The sequence below is a fragment of the Liolophura sinensis genome, chromosome 7, assembly GCF_032854445.1.
Source record: "Liolophura sinensis isolate JHLJ2023 chromosome 7, CUHK_Ljap_v2, whole genome shotgun sequence".
Lineage (NCBI taxonomy): Eukaryota > Metazoa > Mollusca > Polyplacophora > Chitonida > Chitonidae > Liolophura > Liolophura sinensis.
In genome coordinates, this window is record NC_088301.1 from 46,292,946 (window position 1) to 46,311,031 (window position 18,086).

General features: G+C 37.2%; 1 protein-coding gene across 1 annotated transcript; it reads right to left on the bottom strand.

The window, feature by feature from the left end:
- Positions 1-467: 467 nt before the first annotated feature.
- Positions 468-8,925, bottom strand: LOC135469857 (uncharacterized). The gene is made up of 7 exons (XM_064748480.1): positions 8,616-8,925; positions 3,414-3,687; positions 3,003-3,094; positions 2,405-2,484; positions 1,714-1,802; positions 1,092-1,232; positions 468-591 (listed from the first exon to the last, which is right to left on the bottom strand). Exons 2-7 carry the CDS (start codon positions 3,622-3,624, stop codon positions 527-529), a joined length of 678 nt encoding a protein of 225 aa, XP_064604550.1. The 5' UTR covers positions 3,625-3,687; positions 8,616-8,925; the 3' UTR covers positions 468-526.
- Between the last annotated feature and the right edge of the window lie 9,161 nt (positions 8,926-18,086).

The window sequence follows — 18,086 nt, forward strand, 5'->3', positions numbered from 1 at the left end:
CATACACAAAAATGTTTCTTGTACAATGGTTATCATGATATCAAACCACCTTCTATTGGCAACTTGTCATGTGAGACATGCCATATTTGTGAAGGCAAGTGAATTTCAGTAACTTTCATTCAAGACTATAAGAGAACACCAAAAACCACTTGCCAAACAACAACAGAAGCAGGAAAATCCTGAATCTTCCTTTTCCACGAATAGGACTTAATCCACGCCTCCAGTCATAGTGTGAGAAAGGTAAGCACCGCAGCTACTTAGAAATCGCCTCCTCCCTCAAATGTTTTAATTTTTATATGTACAATTAAATCTTCAGATCACATGCACTTTATGGATATGTTGGTAATTAAAGAACCTGTCACAACCTGTCTAATCATTTTCTACCCAGACAAAACAGTGCATTTATAAAACTACAGAGTGTAAGTTAAACATGATGAAACTGCATCAAGAACAACACGTCTCACCATTTTTAGACAAGTATGGAGCAAGTGGAATGTATGTTCAACAACAGAGCTTTCTCGACAATTCAAGTGAGCGAATCCATGACAAAGTTTAATTCAACCGACATGAAAGACTCCTGCTGCGCACAATCTACAAAAAAAGTAATCATGAGAAAAGTCAGCCAGTGGCTACTAATACATCTATATGTGATGAAAGCAACAGAGTCATCTACACGATCACATGTGCACACATGCACATAAAAATTTATTTTTAGTGTGCGTCTTAATAAACCACAAAAAATGAAAACAAATGAAAACTAGTGAGTATGTTAACCATGCAGGTTGTATCTCTTACAGTTATTGTCGCTGCTTTAATTCTTACAACCTGTTCACCTGGGCCCGGTTGTTCAAAACTGTTTCAGAACTTAATACCAGATTTAACCAAATGGGCAACTGCACTGGCTACAGAATTTGGCTAAAATTGTAAATATAAAATATGACTTAATACCAGTATTAACTAATACAGCTTCAAACAACTCGTCCTGTAGACAAAAATGCTATGCACGCTTACTTTTGTTAAACATGACAAAATAACTTGCTTTGTTGCTAACTTTTCTGAGGAATGTGTGAATGTCTTTTGAAGTCTCTTACCATCTGTAAGTAAGTGGTTGAGTGCCATGATGGCATATGTCTGAATAAGGCTGTTTTCTCTAAATCCTGTGATAGCCACAGTGATCACGTCCATCACCTCTGCCAACTTCTCGTCAAGCAAAATCTGCATCCTCAGGTGTTCTGAAAAGTGCAATGAGCACCAAAGCAAAAACAAATGACACCTAATTCAGCAATATTATAGCTTTACCATGTCCTGACTCTACAGGTTAGATTATGATTCAGGTACAGCTATTGAAATATACTGGACAAACACAACACGGTGTTCTGAAGACCTAAGAGAGTTTTATGTTCTAGCTTACATATACATACTGTACATGCACATGTAATCTCAAGAATTTAGACAGGTGTATAAAAATGTACAATGTAGCCATCAGCATTGATGAGTACTAACACAAAGAAACAACCAGACTAAGACCACATCTCTCTTACTATAAAACAGTTAAAATATAATTGTTGGAAGAAAATGTTTGGAAAAAATGTCTGTATGTACATGCATTATGAACTTGGAGTCTACTGCCATGGTGATAATGCCAAGTAATTATGTGATCAGTAATACATACATACACATGCTTTAAGTGAAGTACATGTAATACCTACATACCTGAAGTGACTAGCAAGGCCAGAATTTGCATGCCTAATGTCTGTATTTTGACGTCTGATATATGCTCACAAATAACACGTAGCACATGTCTGTAAAAGCAAATAACTAAAAACATTTACAAATACCTATACACCTGGACGAACACTTATATAGTCATTCCGTGTTGATCAGCCCAAAAAAAAATTTTTGGCCGTGACCCCGTAGGGTCATATCTCAAAAACCACATTGAATTTGGAGCTATAACTTGGCAAACCTTCCTCATATATGCTAAGGTATGTTTGATAATTTTTTCAAAAAAATCCAAGGAGGTCACCACAACAGCTGACTGAAATGACATGGAATGACCCTATATCAGACAGACGTCTTTTGGTATTTAAAAAAAGGCCAAGAAAACTAGACCTATAGTGATTACTCATTCCATTAATGAATGATATCATGCACGTGCAGGTGTATGATGTAAAACAAACAGGAATACATCTCACACTAGTGTTTAAATGTCATTATGTATTAAAACTTAAAATTAAAATTTCATTCATTTCAATTATCAGGCTAAATAAAAAGAAATTGCAACATTTCTCAAGGGCCTTTAATTACCTATAGTTGTAGGCCTACATGTATTTTATACCTGAATTTTAAAATTCTGAGTGTCCTTCAAGAATTTCTTTGTGTTTGTGTCTAATTGTGTCCTTACTTGTAAGCTTCTGAATGCTGCAGGTTCTCCCTTAAGAGTGTGCTTTTGCTCAAGAATTTGCACAAAATCTGAAAGCCAATCTGAAAACAAAACATAATTCACTGAGTTTGTGGACTATTTTCCTGCCATATATACTTAGTCGGTTTATGTTTCATAGAATAGCCACCTAAGTTTAAACCTCATAAAAAAATCCAAATCCTCATTAAAAAGATTTTCAAATGATTTGCTTAAAGTCACATAAAATGATTTGTTTTGAAGTCACTTTAATTAACAGATTTGTTTGAAGTGACTTTCAGCATTTGGTCATTTCACAACAGTCTCCTTGTTACATGGCTGCCTCGATACAATCATATCATTTATACTGCTCTAACATTCTAGTCATGCCAAGAACACCAGAGGTGACAATCTTGGAAGACCACATGTATACTCCCCTTATGAGCGCCAATATACGAGGGAACCAAGATTGCTGATTTTAAAGTCTAACATGTTAGTATGACCCAACAGAACCCATAGATTGTGACACTTGATGAACACTTTGGCAATACAGGTGTATACACAACATATGAACACTGATCCAGCTAATTAAACCCTTACTTACCTGTTGAATGTCAGTGTGGGAAGCCAGGTGTCTCATGACTTCCAGGATGGAGAGGTGGGCCAAATTCTCTTCCATGTACTCTAATTTAATACCTGTCATGTATAAAACATAAAAATTCTGATTGTACTATACACTATTTTCACATCTAACTTGTACATGTATGTGTACTTAAATGACCATCAATTTTGTATATGACTAATTTTCCCCAGTATTCCTGCTTTTAAAAGTTCTACTGATTTTAGAAAGGTGTTCTGAGGTTTGGTTGGAACATGGGATGATATTATACCGGAAAATAATAAGTTTCGGCACCAAAAAATAAGACTTTGTGGCATTTTTTTTGCCTCTAAAAATGTCCTTTTTTGTGCTGAATTTCAAGAATATAAGTGAACACAAGCCCTCAGTATATCTCACCATCCTCAGCATCTTCAATGAACCTCTTCATGGCAGCAGCAAGTCGTTGAGGATCATACGACTGCCGCAGTATCATCATCACCTCATCCACATGCTGAATCTTCCTCTTCACCTTACTGTCTGGAAGTACTTCAAAGTTTCCCGGCCCTACGACTGCATCATCCATGTATGACGTGATCGGTGAATCACGCCCACTGTCACTCCCAGACATCCCTAGCAACCACCTCTTTCGACATTAGGTGCAATGATGTCAATTGGCTCAACATATGTGGACCTTGTGAAATCAAAAAAAATAAATGCATGTATAAATTGTATTTTTTGCTTACGTATAACCTCTAACCAATGTGGTCTTTATGAGTCCAGCACATAATTCTTTTATTCTTTTGGCTGTTTTTAATGCCATTCTCCAGAATTTTCACCCACACAATGAGAGACAGCTTCATAGGAGAAAACCAGAGTGCTCAATCTTTCACAAATTGCTGTTGAGCTTTTATTGCAAGATATCTGCAGTGTTCAACCCATTGCCACACAGTTCAATCAGCCACTTCATCATTGCCCATCACTTTTAGTCACTAAAACCCAAGAATCAGTTGGTGAGAATGGAGGACTCTACAAATTTTGCTGGCTTTGAACCAGCAACTCGTGTGTCACAGCATTTTAAAGACATATGTTCTACTTCAATACTGTAGTTTATACACTGCTGCCATCTTACTACAAACAGCCATGCACCCGATCAGCATGTCGGGAATGGACACTTACATCCAGAGACCCACTTTCAGGTCACTCATCTAAATAGGGTATATGGTGTCCAGATCGAGGAACACTAGCACAGGGTTAACGACATACACTTACGGTTCAGGGGCACACTTTAAAGATTCACTGTCTTGCAAAACTCTTCTGGGTTACTGTGCTACTTATACATGTACATTACAATGAACCTCACAATGAAATCTGAAGAGTATTTCTTCTGGGTCTAAAAATTCATAAAGTGATTTAGCTCAAAAATTAAGACATTTCACAAAACAATAATTGGTTATCATAACACTTCTATATCGCAAACTGAAATGATCAGTCTACAAAATCATTAATACTAGGGTGTCAGACTAAACCATACTCCAGTGAGTACCACTAAGTCCCAGTGACATTGACATCTGTGACAGAGTGACATATCTATGCAAGGCAGCACACAGTGGAATACATCTAAGTAAGGAAACAAAAATATCTGTGATCAGGATAAACACTTAGACAACTCCGATAAAAATCCATGGAAAGATGTAGAGTTAACACAAAAATCAAATGATCCAGACAAACACTTCAAGACTATCAAGGATCTTGAGAAACACCTAAAGGTAACACAAAATATAACTGATCCAGAGAAACACATTCAGGTAACACCAGATACAGTATCTGTGGCAATGAGAAACATCTAAAGGTAAAAACAAAATATAACTAATCCAGAGAAACACTTCCAGGTAACACCATACAGCTGTGTTGATGAGGAACACCTATAAGCAATAACACAAAATATAACTGATCCAGAGAAAAACTTTCAGGTAACACCAGATGGCTGTGGTGATAACAACACCTGAAGGTAACACAAAATTTAAATGATCCAGAGAAACAGTTTCAGGTAACACCAGACAGCTGTAGTGAAGGGGAACACCTAACAGTAACACAAAATATAACTGATCCAGAGAAACACTTTCATGTAACACCTGATACCATACTAACCATGGTGATGAGAAACACCTAAAGGTAACACAAAATATAACTGATCTAGAGAAACACTTCCAGGTAACACCAGATAGCTGTGGTGAACAGAAACACCTAAAAAACACAAAATATAACTGATCCAGAGAAAAACTGGAACCATCTTTTTCCTGAAACATAAATTACAATGTAGCTATTTAAGTTAATTCTTTAGTCATTACCTATTATACAACTGCATGAAAAGAGTACGATAAAAGAAGTTTTTCCCTAAAAAAGAAGTATTGTGATACCAAGATGACCTGATTTTTGCATATTTAGAAGTACACACATTGTTCATTAATTGCATAATATTTCAAATGCTTACAGATCTACTCTCTGTATAAAATAATATTTAATTACACCATCATTTAATAATACGCACTCTAGCAAGCCCTGGCTGTCAACTCTTTTTCTACTTTGAGTAATTACTGTATCTATATTTAACACAGCAAGTCAAGGATACGGCCAATTTCCTTCAGCTGCTTTGTTACCTTGGGTCATAAAACAATAATTACATGTATGGATAAAACAGTACAATAGCACAGCCGCAACTAAAACAACATTAATGTATTTGATACTTTTCCACCTGTTTATATTTATAAACAAAAGCTACTAAATCTATACTTGAAAATGATTTAAGTTAATACCATCACATTTAAGGCACTTAAAATAAGAATTATGTATATGCTTTGATACTGAATTTTATGACCTGATAATTATCTAAATGTGTCAATCTATAAAGATTGCGCACACATGTAGAGGTAACACATATTATGTAAAACTGACAGATTCTAAAGCCTAAATGCCTTCCTGTAAATGCTACAATGTAGCAAATACAACTGATAAACTTAATACTTTGTGAAAAAGATAACAGATTAGTTCTTCAACAATTAATTTAATGTTTACTTATGCAGATGGTCTTGAACAGCACAATGCTAAATAAGACCTTTTGACTTATATCATGGTGGTTAGGTATGCATTGGAAATTTTAAGCAGTAACTGTACTTCCACATGTACAGAAGTATGTAGATAAACTATTCATACATATGTAAACACTGTCTGACCTGATGACTCTCATTTGTACAAGGATTGGACATAATGGGCCAGTATTTTCCTCTAGCAAATTGTAAAACATATGTATATATAAGTACCTACACAACCAGTCAGTATGACCTACCTACACAATGGCATGCAGACATATTATACGTAGCTGTCCCTGGCACACAGAGCACACATAACTCAACTACATGTACCTGCATGCATACCATGTATCACAGTCACAGAGATAGTATTAGATTACATGTCATCATTGTCTGGGTATGTATACATGTGTTCATACAATGCTCTATTCCAGCCTTTGTTAATTTTTTCCAGTATTCCTTTAAATATTTCATTCATTGTTTTTTACCTCAACAATTTGAAATTGACAGTAGGGAAAACAGAACCTGCACAGGAAAATCTGAAAAAAATAGCACTTTGAGCTTTGTAATGATTCTTGGATGAAACATTCCTGAAGGTGGAAAACTCTTTTTTCAAATAGGCCATAAAGATCAATGTTTAAGCTATCAAAAAATATGGAATATCCCCATTACACCACACCACTCCACCTCGCCTCCTAACCTTGTCCACACACCAGTCATTCAAGTGCTTTTCTGTGCGTTGGCTTTCATCCACCTCTGAAGACAATTATGCCTACTAGTGTAAGCCATAAAAAACTACATCACCTATACATGTAGCTACTGTATAGCTTCTTGTCCCCAGCACATCTCCCTAGTCCCATGAAAATTCGATCATTGGTAAAACTGGCACTGACATTTCTCAAAATCCATAATACATGTGTGTTAATTGAAACGCTGTAATAACAAGCGAATACTGTAAGTGTCAAATGTCTCCAACCCTGTTTTTGATAGTCATAGAACATCGTACAAGTACATTCAGAAGGTAATATGCAGAATTTTACAAGTTTAATAGACCACAGATATGCACATAAACCACAAGTGTTCATAAATATACTCAATATAACCTATGCCTTTTTATGATTATTATCTATTTTAATACTCTAACCTGTTTTCAAAGTACTTGTATAAGCAAATGAAGACAAGAACCATCAGATTTGGCTATGCTCATCAGGCTGATTGCATGATGACATCAGTAACTGCACACAATATGCATTTATACATACAGGTAGGCTTAAAACAGGTGAGGCATTATACTGTCCACTCTCACAGCATTCAGCTGTGAGCTGTAGGATGTATGTATGAAAGTATGAGAAGGTATGTCAACAAATATAAGACAGTTCAGAACACATTTCAAGAATATCACTTGCAGTTATTTCTGAAAATGGTTTAAATAAAACCAAAATATTAAATCATGTATCACCTTAAGTATCATTTTTTGAAATACTCTTGAAGGCACAGTACTCTACTTTGTGAAACTTATCAGTGGGCATGGACATATAAGCACACATGGTTTACATGTTACCGTATGCAAGAATATTTTTTTTATACGACGATGGCCTGCAATATGGTGGGAGGACCATCAGCAGGTTGCTGACAGGCCTTCCCACATTCGGTCAGAGAGGAAGCCAGGATGAGCTAGTCTTGAACTCACAGCGATTGCATTGGTGAGAGGCTCCTGGGTCACTGCGCATTACTGACGTACTACCCCCTCAGCCAAGGAGGCCCCCCAATCAGAATAAACGAATCCATTACAGGTACAACTCCATGGCAAAATAAGTATAGTAATTCATCAGCATGATTGTCTGTTCATATTTCCTGCATAATTAAGCCAGGCAAATTGTGCATTCTTGACAGCTTCTCTTTCGATGATTGTCCCTTGAACTGTTCTTAAATCGGTAATATTCCTGAATATATACAAGGTCTTAAATTGGAAAATACAAAAAATAGGTCGGCATTAACCTGAAGAATATGAAAGCCAATCTGTTTAGCACTCATACAAGTTGAAAAAGAGTATGAAAATTGCATATTACATTAATACTGCTGATATGATATATTTAGGGCACTGCAACCATCGGGCAATGATATCATTTAAATCCAGTGGCAAAATGATTTCTAAGATAATCCTGCCCACATACCTGCCAGCTTAGCTAGCCTAATAATTGTAATTTGCATGTATTACTATTGCAAAAAAGACTTAAATGAGGCATATTTCAACTTACATGAGCATAAATAAATTCAAGTCTGATCAAAACCATGTTCATTGACGGTATTTTGATATTTATAATGGTCATGCAATAGTTAGTGGGTTTCAGGTTCAAAATATAGAGGCAAGATATCCTTATGTTAAAATCTGATTGTATTTACATGAGAAATTTGACACCAGCTGACAGTCATCAGGTGAGGGATAGACGTACAGGCCATACATATATATGCAGTGTGTCAGAATAATTCATATAGCTCCAGGTACAGAACAGGCATAGAAATGCACACTCACGTCGGTAGACTCCCACTGTGTAATCACAAATCGCTGGTATATTCTTGCACAGTTGACTATAGCCTTGTATTCCAAAAATAGTTATCCCAGTTAATCTATTGTCACAAGTGACATCGCCGTTGCCGCCAAGTGATCTGACATCAGACAGCAATTTTTGCTCCCGCTTTTCTCACACACCTACACCACACAGCTCATGCGAGGAAAATCTGCTTTAAATAAAGTCACCTCGAGCCGAACTATTCACAACAGTTGACAATCTACCGGGTAATGTCACCATTTATAGCCTAACACCGGCTTAACGCAAGTTTATGTTGACAATTAGAACTCCTCTAGGCATGTGACCGGCTGGGTTCAAAGGTCAGGACGGATCCCAGGTCTCTTTGCATTACCTCCCTTATTTCGTTGAGCGAGGCTTACTGTCTCTGCAAAACAAAAACCATGCATCGGTGCGCCGGAAGCAATTTAAGATGCACTTATAGCTGAAACTGTGCATTGTAATGTTAAGACTTCATATCAAAATGACATTTTTTTGGTGAGATTTGCGGTATACAAGCTGACATCGCTGATTCCTTTTTAGAATGTCAGTGAAATATCATATAAATGATAATGAAAGTGTCGGTATCGATACGTATATCAGTAAAAACGAGATTCTTTATGGGTACATCGATGGTGACAAACAAGACAAATTCATCAATTATTATATACTTCTTGCTAAATTCTTTATTAGTTACGCGCGCTAGATCTTTATCCTTATATTTAAAATCCTTATATTTAACAATTTTCACACGGAATTGCAGAGAAACATACGGTAGCAATATTAAACAAGTCAGATATTAAGCGAGCGTTTTATTTCTGTGGTTAATAGATATGCTGTTGCCACAAGGCCTGCTGTAAAGCTTGTCGCTGAATAAAAGATATATGGTAATGGCAGTTTTAAACCGTTAAAAAAGCACTTTAGCATGAGAAAGATTATACTTTCATACGAAATTTGATTACTCAGGTTAGACAGAAGAGGGAAGACTTGGACCTAATACAGGTTGGTGGGAATGGATAAAATACAAAATATGAAGAAACGTATTAAATATAGTAAAGATACGTTAGCATTAACTAAGAAGAGACTGAATCACTCAGGGGAAAATTATTCTTAAATAACTCAATAGAAAAAGACAATATAGTTATACATTATTTGAGCAATACAATAAAACCAACGAGATTTGGATAAAATCTATTTCATAAAGCCCAAATGACACACAGTGTGTTAAAAAATTAAATGATCTGATTACGAGAAAATAGCTAGAGTTATTTTCTCCACGAAGAAGGAATCCGATGTTGGAAAAGTCCATGAGTAAAACGAAACTGGAAAAGTGGTGACTGATAAGAAAGAAATATTTCCATTCTTTTCCATTTTTACATCAATCCATACGGTTGACGCGGTTTAATTTTGATGAATCTTATATTTCAGTATTTGAAAATGTCAAGTTGGAAGGGACAAAATTAGAAGCAAGACAGTGTTGCCAAACAGTATTCATCACTCTCAGACAGGTTTTACTCCAGTGAGATACATTCATCTAAATATTTGATTTACACTCGATTTATTTTGAAGTTTTACCATGGCGAGGGTTTGCTGTTATTTTGACATATGGAAAAGGCGTGTGACTCACGCCTTTTAGCAATATACCGAAGGGTCCTACACATGGTGTGTAGGGACCTACATATCTGCCCTCGTAGCATTTGTTAGATCTGTGTTGTCTGATGATTTCAATCAACATCACAAACTGACACACTGCAAAAAACTGGTGTGTCAAGGTTATTGCATTACACGCCTTCACTCCAAGTTTCTTAACTTTTACAATGAATATAATTCTCTTGAAAGTAAATATGGACAGAGCGTCCAGAATCTCTGGCGCCCTGCTTCATGATTGTGTCTAATTCCGCTTCACCGGGCCTAGGGACAGTAGGCCTATATTCATCGTGTTGAATTCGACCGCCAGGTTGGATATATGAACACTTGCAATCAAAGCGCATCTGGGGTATTTTGTTTCGACAACTTGTATTCTAGCATAGTACACGATTTGAATACTGATTTCACTCAGCCGCCTGGAATATACCTTGCGTCTTTCCGGCATCATTGAAAACTGCTGACTGCTTCTCTTTGCATGATTCCATCCTATTTTCGTACTTTATATACTTTCTTACTTTCTTAGTTCTTTGGTGGTCTGTTTAAAAGTTTTTTGGGGAACTGGCCTTGTGATTATTGACCTCGAACATCCTTACTGGTTGACGGCTGGTATACAAATGTCTGTAGACTGCCAAGAGGCTCGATTTCACTGTTTATGTGTTACCGTGCGCCATTTATCACACTGTAGTCGCTGCTCTGGTGTTGGGGTGTATGCTGTATCTAGCCTTACATTGTACGTCTACATAAACCGGGATCTTGTTGGCAGTTTAATCATCCCAGAGACCTGATTTCTTCCATTTTTTTCATGTTATAGACCCTTAGTTATCACTTTATCACGTGGCGCAGCGCCATGTCTGTCTATCGGGGATCCGTTAAGCCTCTGTGCACAGTGCAGTGCGCTCTGCCTCTATCAAACACTTTATTCCATTTGCTGTCCTTTTCTGCAAAACAGTACTGTAAATACTTTCACCGGCAATCGGAAGCCTTGGTTAGCCTCATAATTCTTATCACGAAAGGTTTCCGAGATTTTAACATTCAGCCAACCGAGCATACCTACTGCGCAACAGTACACCAACAAGTTTGCAGCATACTCATTTCGGGTTGGCTGGAGAGGACGTGCCAGTTCACCCACGGAATGCTAGCCACGCGGAAGAAGACCATTCGATCTTTTTTTGATTGTCAAAGCAACAACAACAACACCGACAACTTCAGACTCCGAAGAGAGGGGTGATGTCACGAAGATGGACAATTGGGATAAACCCGGCCAACAACATTCGGCGAACTCTACCAGTGCAAGAGATGAAGTACAAGATGTCACTGGAATTCAAAATACAAAATACAACTGACACACATCCTGCTACTACAAGAAAAAGCAAACATTCTGTTGGTATACATCCAATATTGTCCCTAAATTACGAATGGCGTTTTGTAAAATACGAACAGTGCAAGCAGAAAGGTGAGAAAGACCTAGTTTTATACTGCAGGCTTTGTCAGAACCACAATGTAATCTCGATTAAGGGCTCAAACGATTGGGTAACAGACGGATTACAATCTCTCAGAAAGGACAGAGCAAAGGACCATGCTACAAACCATCAACACAAAAAAGCACAAAAGCTAGAGACTCAGAGTTAAACAAGCAGCGAGCTTCTCATCTCTCTGAAGAAGGTGCTTCAGTTGCATGCAAACATTGCCCCTTCTGGAGAGCAGGTGGTTTTATGTGAAATGGCCAGGTCCACTGGAGAGGACATTAAGGTGGCAGCGTTGAAAACTACTTGAGGACAAACAACTGGAACCAACACTTTGTACAAATCTGACCATTCTCTGGTAAAGCTGTATTTATTTGTTTGATTGGAGTTTTACGCTCAAGAATATTTCACTTATACTCAAGAATATTGTTATGCCCAAGGATATTTCACTTATACGACAGCGTCCAACATTATGTTGGGAGGAAACCAAGCAAAGCCCAGCGGAAACCCACGACCATCCGCAGGCTGCTTGCAAATCTTCCCACGTACGGCTGGAGAGGAAGGGTAAAAACTGTATTACGAGGATTAATTAAGCTGATTCTAATAAAAGCTCAATATAAATAGTAAACTTTTAAAATAAATAGATAAAGTTTGCTTACAAATTTAATATAAATCAGTGAGTATTATGAAGTTATATTATAAATGTAACACAAAGCGTATAAAACAAGATAAGTTAATATACGTAAATCAGTTGTTAGTTTATTAAAGTATTTTATATTTTATCAGCAAGCAGAACGAGTTGTACAGTTGATAACGTCAAGGAGAATTGAAAAAAACGTTAAAAAGTCATGTAGAAAGAAACCTGCCGGAAAAAACATAATTCGGCACTTTATATCCTTGTAAATTTCTGCTATTTAGGGATTTACATGAACAGTTAGAATAAAACCCTGACTGAGGTGAATTGAAGAGAGGCCACATTTCACCGGTTACGTGTGAGTGACCATTTGTCAGCTATCACACTGTCGTCGCTGCTCTGCTTTTACTCTCTATGCTGTACCTCTTTAATTATAGTGTACATACTTCGCCTTGTATCATTTGTTAGATCTTGTGTATTATGTGACGATTTCAATAAACTGCCAAAACGAGTGTGTCTAGGTTATTTCTTCAAACGCCTTCACTCTAAGTTTCTCAAGTTTTGCAAAGAGTAATTGTCTCTTTAGTGAATAAAGATGGACAGAGCATGAAAATCTCACTCTGCTTCATGACTGTGTCTAATTCCCGGTAATCCTGGGCTAGAGTCATTGTATTCATCGTGTGAAATTAGATCGCCAGGTTCCATTACAAAAAAAACCTTGAATTGATGTACCAGCATGTCCTTGCATGTCAGAAAAGTTCCCACAGTTTTACCCTAGTCTCCATTGCCTTGGATAATCTCCATGACGGCAGCAGTAGAGATCAATACATGCAATAATTTTAAACATGCGTTTACATGGATTCAACAAGTTGTGTTAATTAACATACGCGTATGGCACCAACGTTGGAATACCCAATGTACATGTGCATCTCATACATTGCAATTACCATGACTGCATTTTTTGTACCTAATTCTGCTTTAGCCATGGTGCCAGGGTGCGTGTAATTTGCTACTAATATAAGCATTTACATGAACCGTTAGAATAAAACCCTAAGTTAAACTGACCGTATTTCACCGGTTACATCTGACCATTTGCCACATATCACACTGTCGTCGCTGCTCTGTATTACTGTCCATAAGCTGAGATATTTAGGTCGTCACCTTGGGTATGTGAACAGTTGCAATGGAAGCGGAACCGAGATACGTATTTTCATTACTGACAACTTATTAACTAGAATGGTAAACGATTTGAATACTGATTTCACTCATTCGTCTAAAACATTCCTTGCGTTTTTACAACATCATTAAAAACTGTTGACTGCTTCTATTTGCATGATTCCGTCTTAATTTCATACTGTTTTACTTTCGTCCTTCTTTAGAGGTTTATGTTAAACGTCCTTTTAAGAATTTTCCTTTGCAATTACTGACCTGGGACGTCCCTATTGATTGATGGCTGGTTTACGAATGTTTGCTTCGACACATAGATTTTACATTAACGATACATTTTACAATTTGACCATGATTCTGCTAAAGTGTAAAACCTGAACTTTGACTTAATATATGACGCAGGCTGATTTGGGCGCGGAAGAAGTTAAGAAGCTTTTACAGCACCAAGACTATGAGAAAATTACAACCATTTGGTGAAAAAGTTTTTTCACAACTCTTCGCCATTACCTCACATGGCTGTGTCTAAAGCCGGGTTGAGACTATCCGACATTGTTCAACTTTGCTACATATTGTTCAGCAGCAAGTTGAATGCTGTTAAGGTAAGTTGGGTGTCCCGTCCACACTACAAATCAGATAGTTCAACATTGTCTTTTCCAATTAGTGTCAGACCCTGCGTTTGTTGGAGAGACAAAGAATATAAAGCTAATAAAATTACATATATGCCCATCATAAATCTTTTGATGACCTGTACTCTTCTGTTGTCACTGTTGTGGAGAAGAATATTCTGACGGGTGAAATGCATTCAGTGATCAAATGTTACTTGCTGCAGATAGTTCAACATTGTCCAACTCTGTCGTCGTGTGTTGAGCTGTTTTTTTTTTTTACCAATCTTTCGATAAACTGGAGTGAAATTTCCATCTTTCTCTTCAATGCATGAGACAAAATGATTTATTTTGTCCCCGTCTTTGTAATCTTCAGAGAAAAGTATTTTTCATACTCCTGTATCAACGAAACTGTCTCACCGTGAGATCAGTTTCTCTAATTCGCCTTTGATGCCTTCATTTTGCCCAGGTCACGTGGCTTAAGACGGTCGCTTTATTTCTAAACGCCCACTGATTGGCTTCCTTCACTCAACTTGTTAACAAAAAATACACATGCACATTTCCGATGATGTTGAGCGTTGTTGAACCAAGTTGAAGAACCCAGAGAGTTAATAGTTTCTATGTGATCAGCATTGTGGGTTACATCTTGTACAGCTTTCTGGACAGGTGAGAGAGGTTTATGTGCCGTATCGTCAGTAATTGCTTTTATGGGGATACAAACATCTGATTTTGACATAGGTATTTCTGCTGCACTATCTGAGAACAGAGCTACCATATTGCCACAGGGAATTCGTGATGTAAGAAACATCAAGGTTTGATAGATCTGCGATAGATTGCATTCAAGCAGTTCCTCAATAGGTAAGTAATGGTTGCGGAGTTGTCCACTAGTCGAGTCTAGGAAAGTGATCCAGATCCTGAGTGTAGAATCACCAAAGTTTTCTGCCCCTTCAGCAATATGCAGCAAGTAACATTTGATCACTGAATGCATTTCACCCGTCAGAATATTCTTCTCCACAACAGTGACAACAGAAGAGTACAGGTCATCAAAAGATTTATGATGGGCATATATGTAATTTTATTAGCTTTATATTCTTTGTCTCTCCAACAAACGCAGGGTCTGACACTAATTGGAAAGAACAAACTAACATTTAACAGTTCACATTTAAAAATGCCTAGCCTACGAATTTCATATCTGTCATATAGTTTTAGTAGTTTAAAAATATTTAAATAGCGACGACAGTGCGATTTACATGGTTACGCGCAACCAGAGAAATACATTTTTGTGGCTGCAGTGTGTGTATATAATCTGACATTCGTATACCAGCCCCAGTCACGATGGACGTTTCAGGTCAATAATCGCTAGGCCAATCCCCAAAACGACGTTTAACACAAACTACCAAAGAACTAAGAAAGTCTGTGAAGCACCAACATAAAACAGAATCATGCAAAGAGAAGCATTCAACAGTTTTCAGTGATGACGGAAAAGCGCAATGTGGAATTAGACACAATCATAAAACACAATCATGAGTGCCAGAGATTCCGGAGGTTCTGTATATATTTACTTACAAGAGAATTATTATACTCATTGTGGAACTTCAGAAAAATAGAGTGAATTTTTTTGATAGAATAACCTTGACACAAAAGTTCTTACGGTAATAACACGTGACGTTGATTGAAATTGTCATATAACACGCACGATCTATCAAATGCTACAAGGTGAGATGTACACGCCATGTGCAGGACCCTTCGGTTCATTGCTGTCCAAGTAAGGATAATTTACAACGTCAAAATTGAAATTATCCCTCTTGTCGTAAAGCCTACGTAGTGAGGATTACTTAATAGTTTCTACATATAACTGTATTCATACGAGAACAGGTATAGGTCGTTACAAAAGAGGGGCACAATTTGTACCCATCAGAATACCTATATTCAGTTGATATATGATTTACCTGAATTTTACATAAATCTTTTTAACGAGAAAGTCCAGCAACTGTTTTATTAAACACCGATACAATTAGTAATGGAATTCTATCAATTAAATATGTGAGAGAAAAACTGTGGTATAGAGATTGGAGAAATCCCAAGCAGAGATGCTCTTATATTGTAGGTGTATTCGAGCGTCTAGTTCTTCAGTGAGGTGTTTGGAGTTTTTAAGGATCTACATATAGGTAATTTTTCAGTTGAACAACAGTACTTTTTCCAAAGTGAGTACTTCTTGTAGTGTCCTCGTTGAGAGAGTAGATACAAGTTCGATGATGTAGCTTCTTGATCCCACAATAAAACGACTTTTGTATATATGAGGATTTATGTATATCTGGATTGCAGTAAAATCGTGGTGAATGTAGGGATATACGCATCTGTTTTGAGAAAGGACTGATTTTTTTTTTAAAATAGTTTCCCCAGTATATTGGTCGTTCTAGAATTCGTTTATGTTGCGGAAGTTGAGGCCTGGCTTTGTCATTTTGTGTATAATATTTTGGTCTAGTAATGGTAATTAACATCTTTTTTTCACCTAATTCTGCTTAATTCTGTGTCACATGACACACAGGATCTAGCAAATGTTGCAAGGCGAGATATGTACACACCATATAATTTACCGTGTCAAATTTTAAACTATCTCTCTTGTGGCAAAGTCTGCCTATTGAGGTTTACTGCTTAATAGTTTTTGCATATAGTTGTATTCATATGAGAACAGGTATAGGTCGACCAAAATGGGGGTACTGTGCTAGGGGATAGTTATTTGCTACTATTTGTGCATTTACATGAACAGCTAGAATAAAACCCTAATTGAGGTAAATTGACAACAGGCCATATTTCACAGGTGACGTGTGATCATCTGTAATCTGTTAGTTCAGCTGTTATAAAGAGTGTAAACAGTCGACATGTATCAGTGAAATATAATCGCGGTGTATTAATATCTAGGGTGTACTAAGTCTCTATGAAACACTAACTTTCCGGTCTTTATATCCTTTTGTTAACCACATATGAACATTTTGGCCCTATTAAAACAAAACAGTCAGTGCTGGTTGGTCGAAACGATCAGCTTTTGTCACATACTACAAGTGTGTGGAGAAAGTCGGTGCTTTTGAAGAGGCTATTTTACCATCAGCATGATGAACTACACATGAAGAGTAAAACCAGAGCAACGGCGACAGTGTTATAGTTTGCAAATGATCACACGTAATAGGTGAAATCCAGGCATTTGTCAGGTTTAATTTAGTTAGAGATTTATTCTAACTGTTCATGTAAATGTCTAAAAAGGAACAATTTACTATGGAAGCCGGATACGGCACAATTTCCCCAATACAGGAACGGCGCTATATGAATGACAGTGCAAGATTTAGTCAAGATTCATTCCAGGTTAGGACGACCACTCGACATTCTAACGGGATTCCAGCGAGACTCCAACTATATTCCTGCTCGATTTCACGACTAAATCTCGCTAAAAGTATGTAAAAGATAGCACGGCCCCTTCCGTCGTCCATAATTTAGACATCTCCTAACACATTGGCTCAACACAATTAGGCACAAAAAATGTCGTGGTCTAAATTCACCTTAAATTGTGTAAATATCACTTTATACCGATAGTGTATGGATGAGGATATGAGGAATTATTGTGTGGAGGGCGGTGATGTTCAACGATTCAAACACGAGTTGTATATCACTTGACGAGAGCTGACAATTCCTGATACCCTGTTCATCTGTATACATACAATATAAGTTTAATTCTGTTACAAAAATGTAATTGCTCATTTGGTACTTCGGCAACGCAGCTAGCCATCGTCCAGTTGATTACTTTCCAAAAAAGCACCAGGGCAAAGGTAGGTTGGCCTAACTACAGGTGAACAAACGCACGTAATCGTTGGATATTAGCACGAGATCGTTGGCCATTGCCTTGTGAATGTGGGATACTACCCAGTGAGC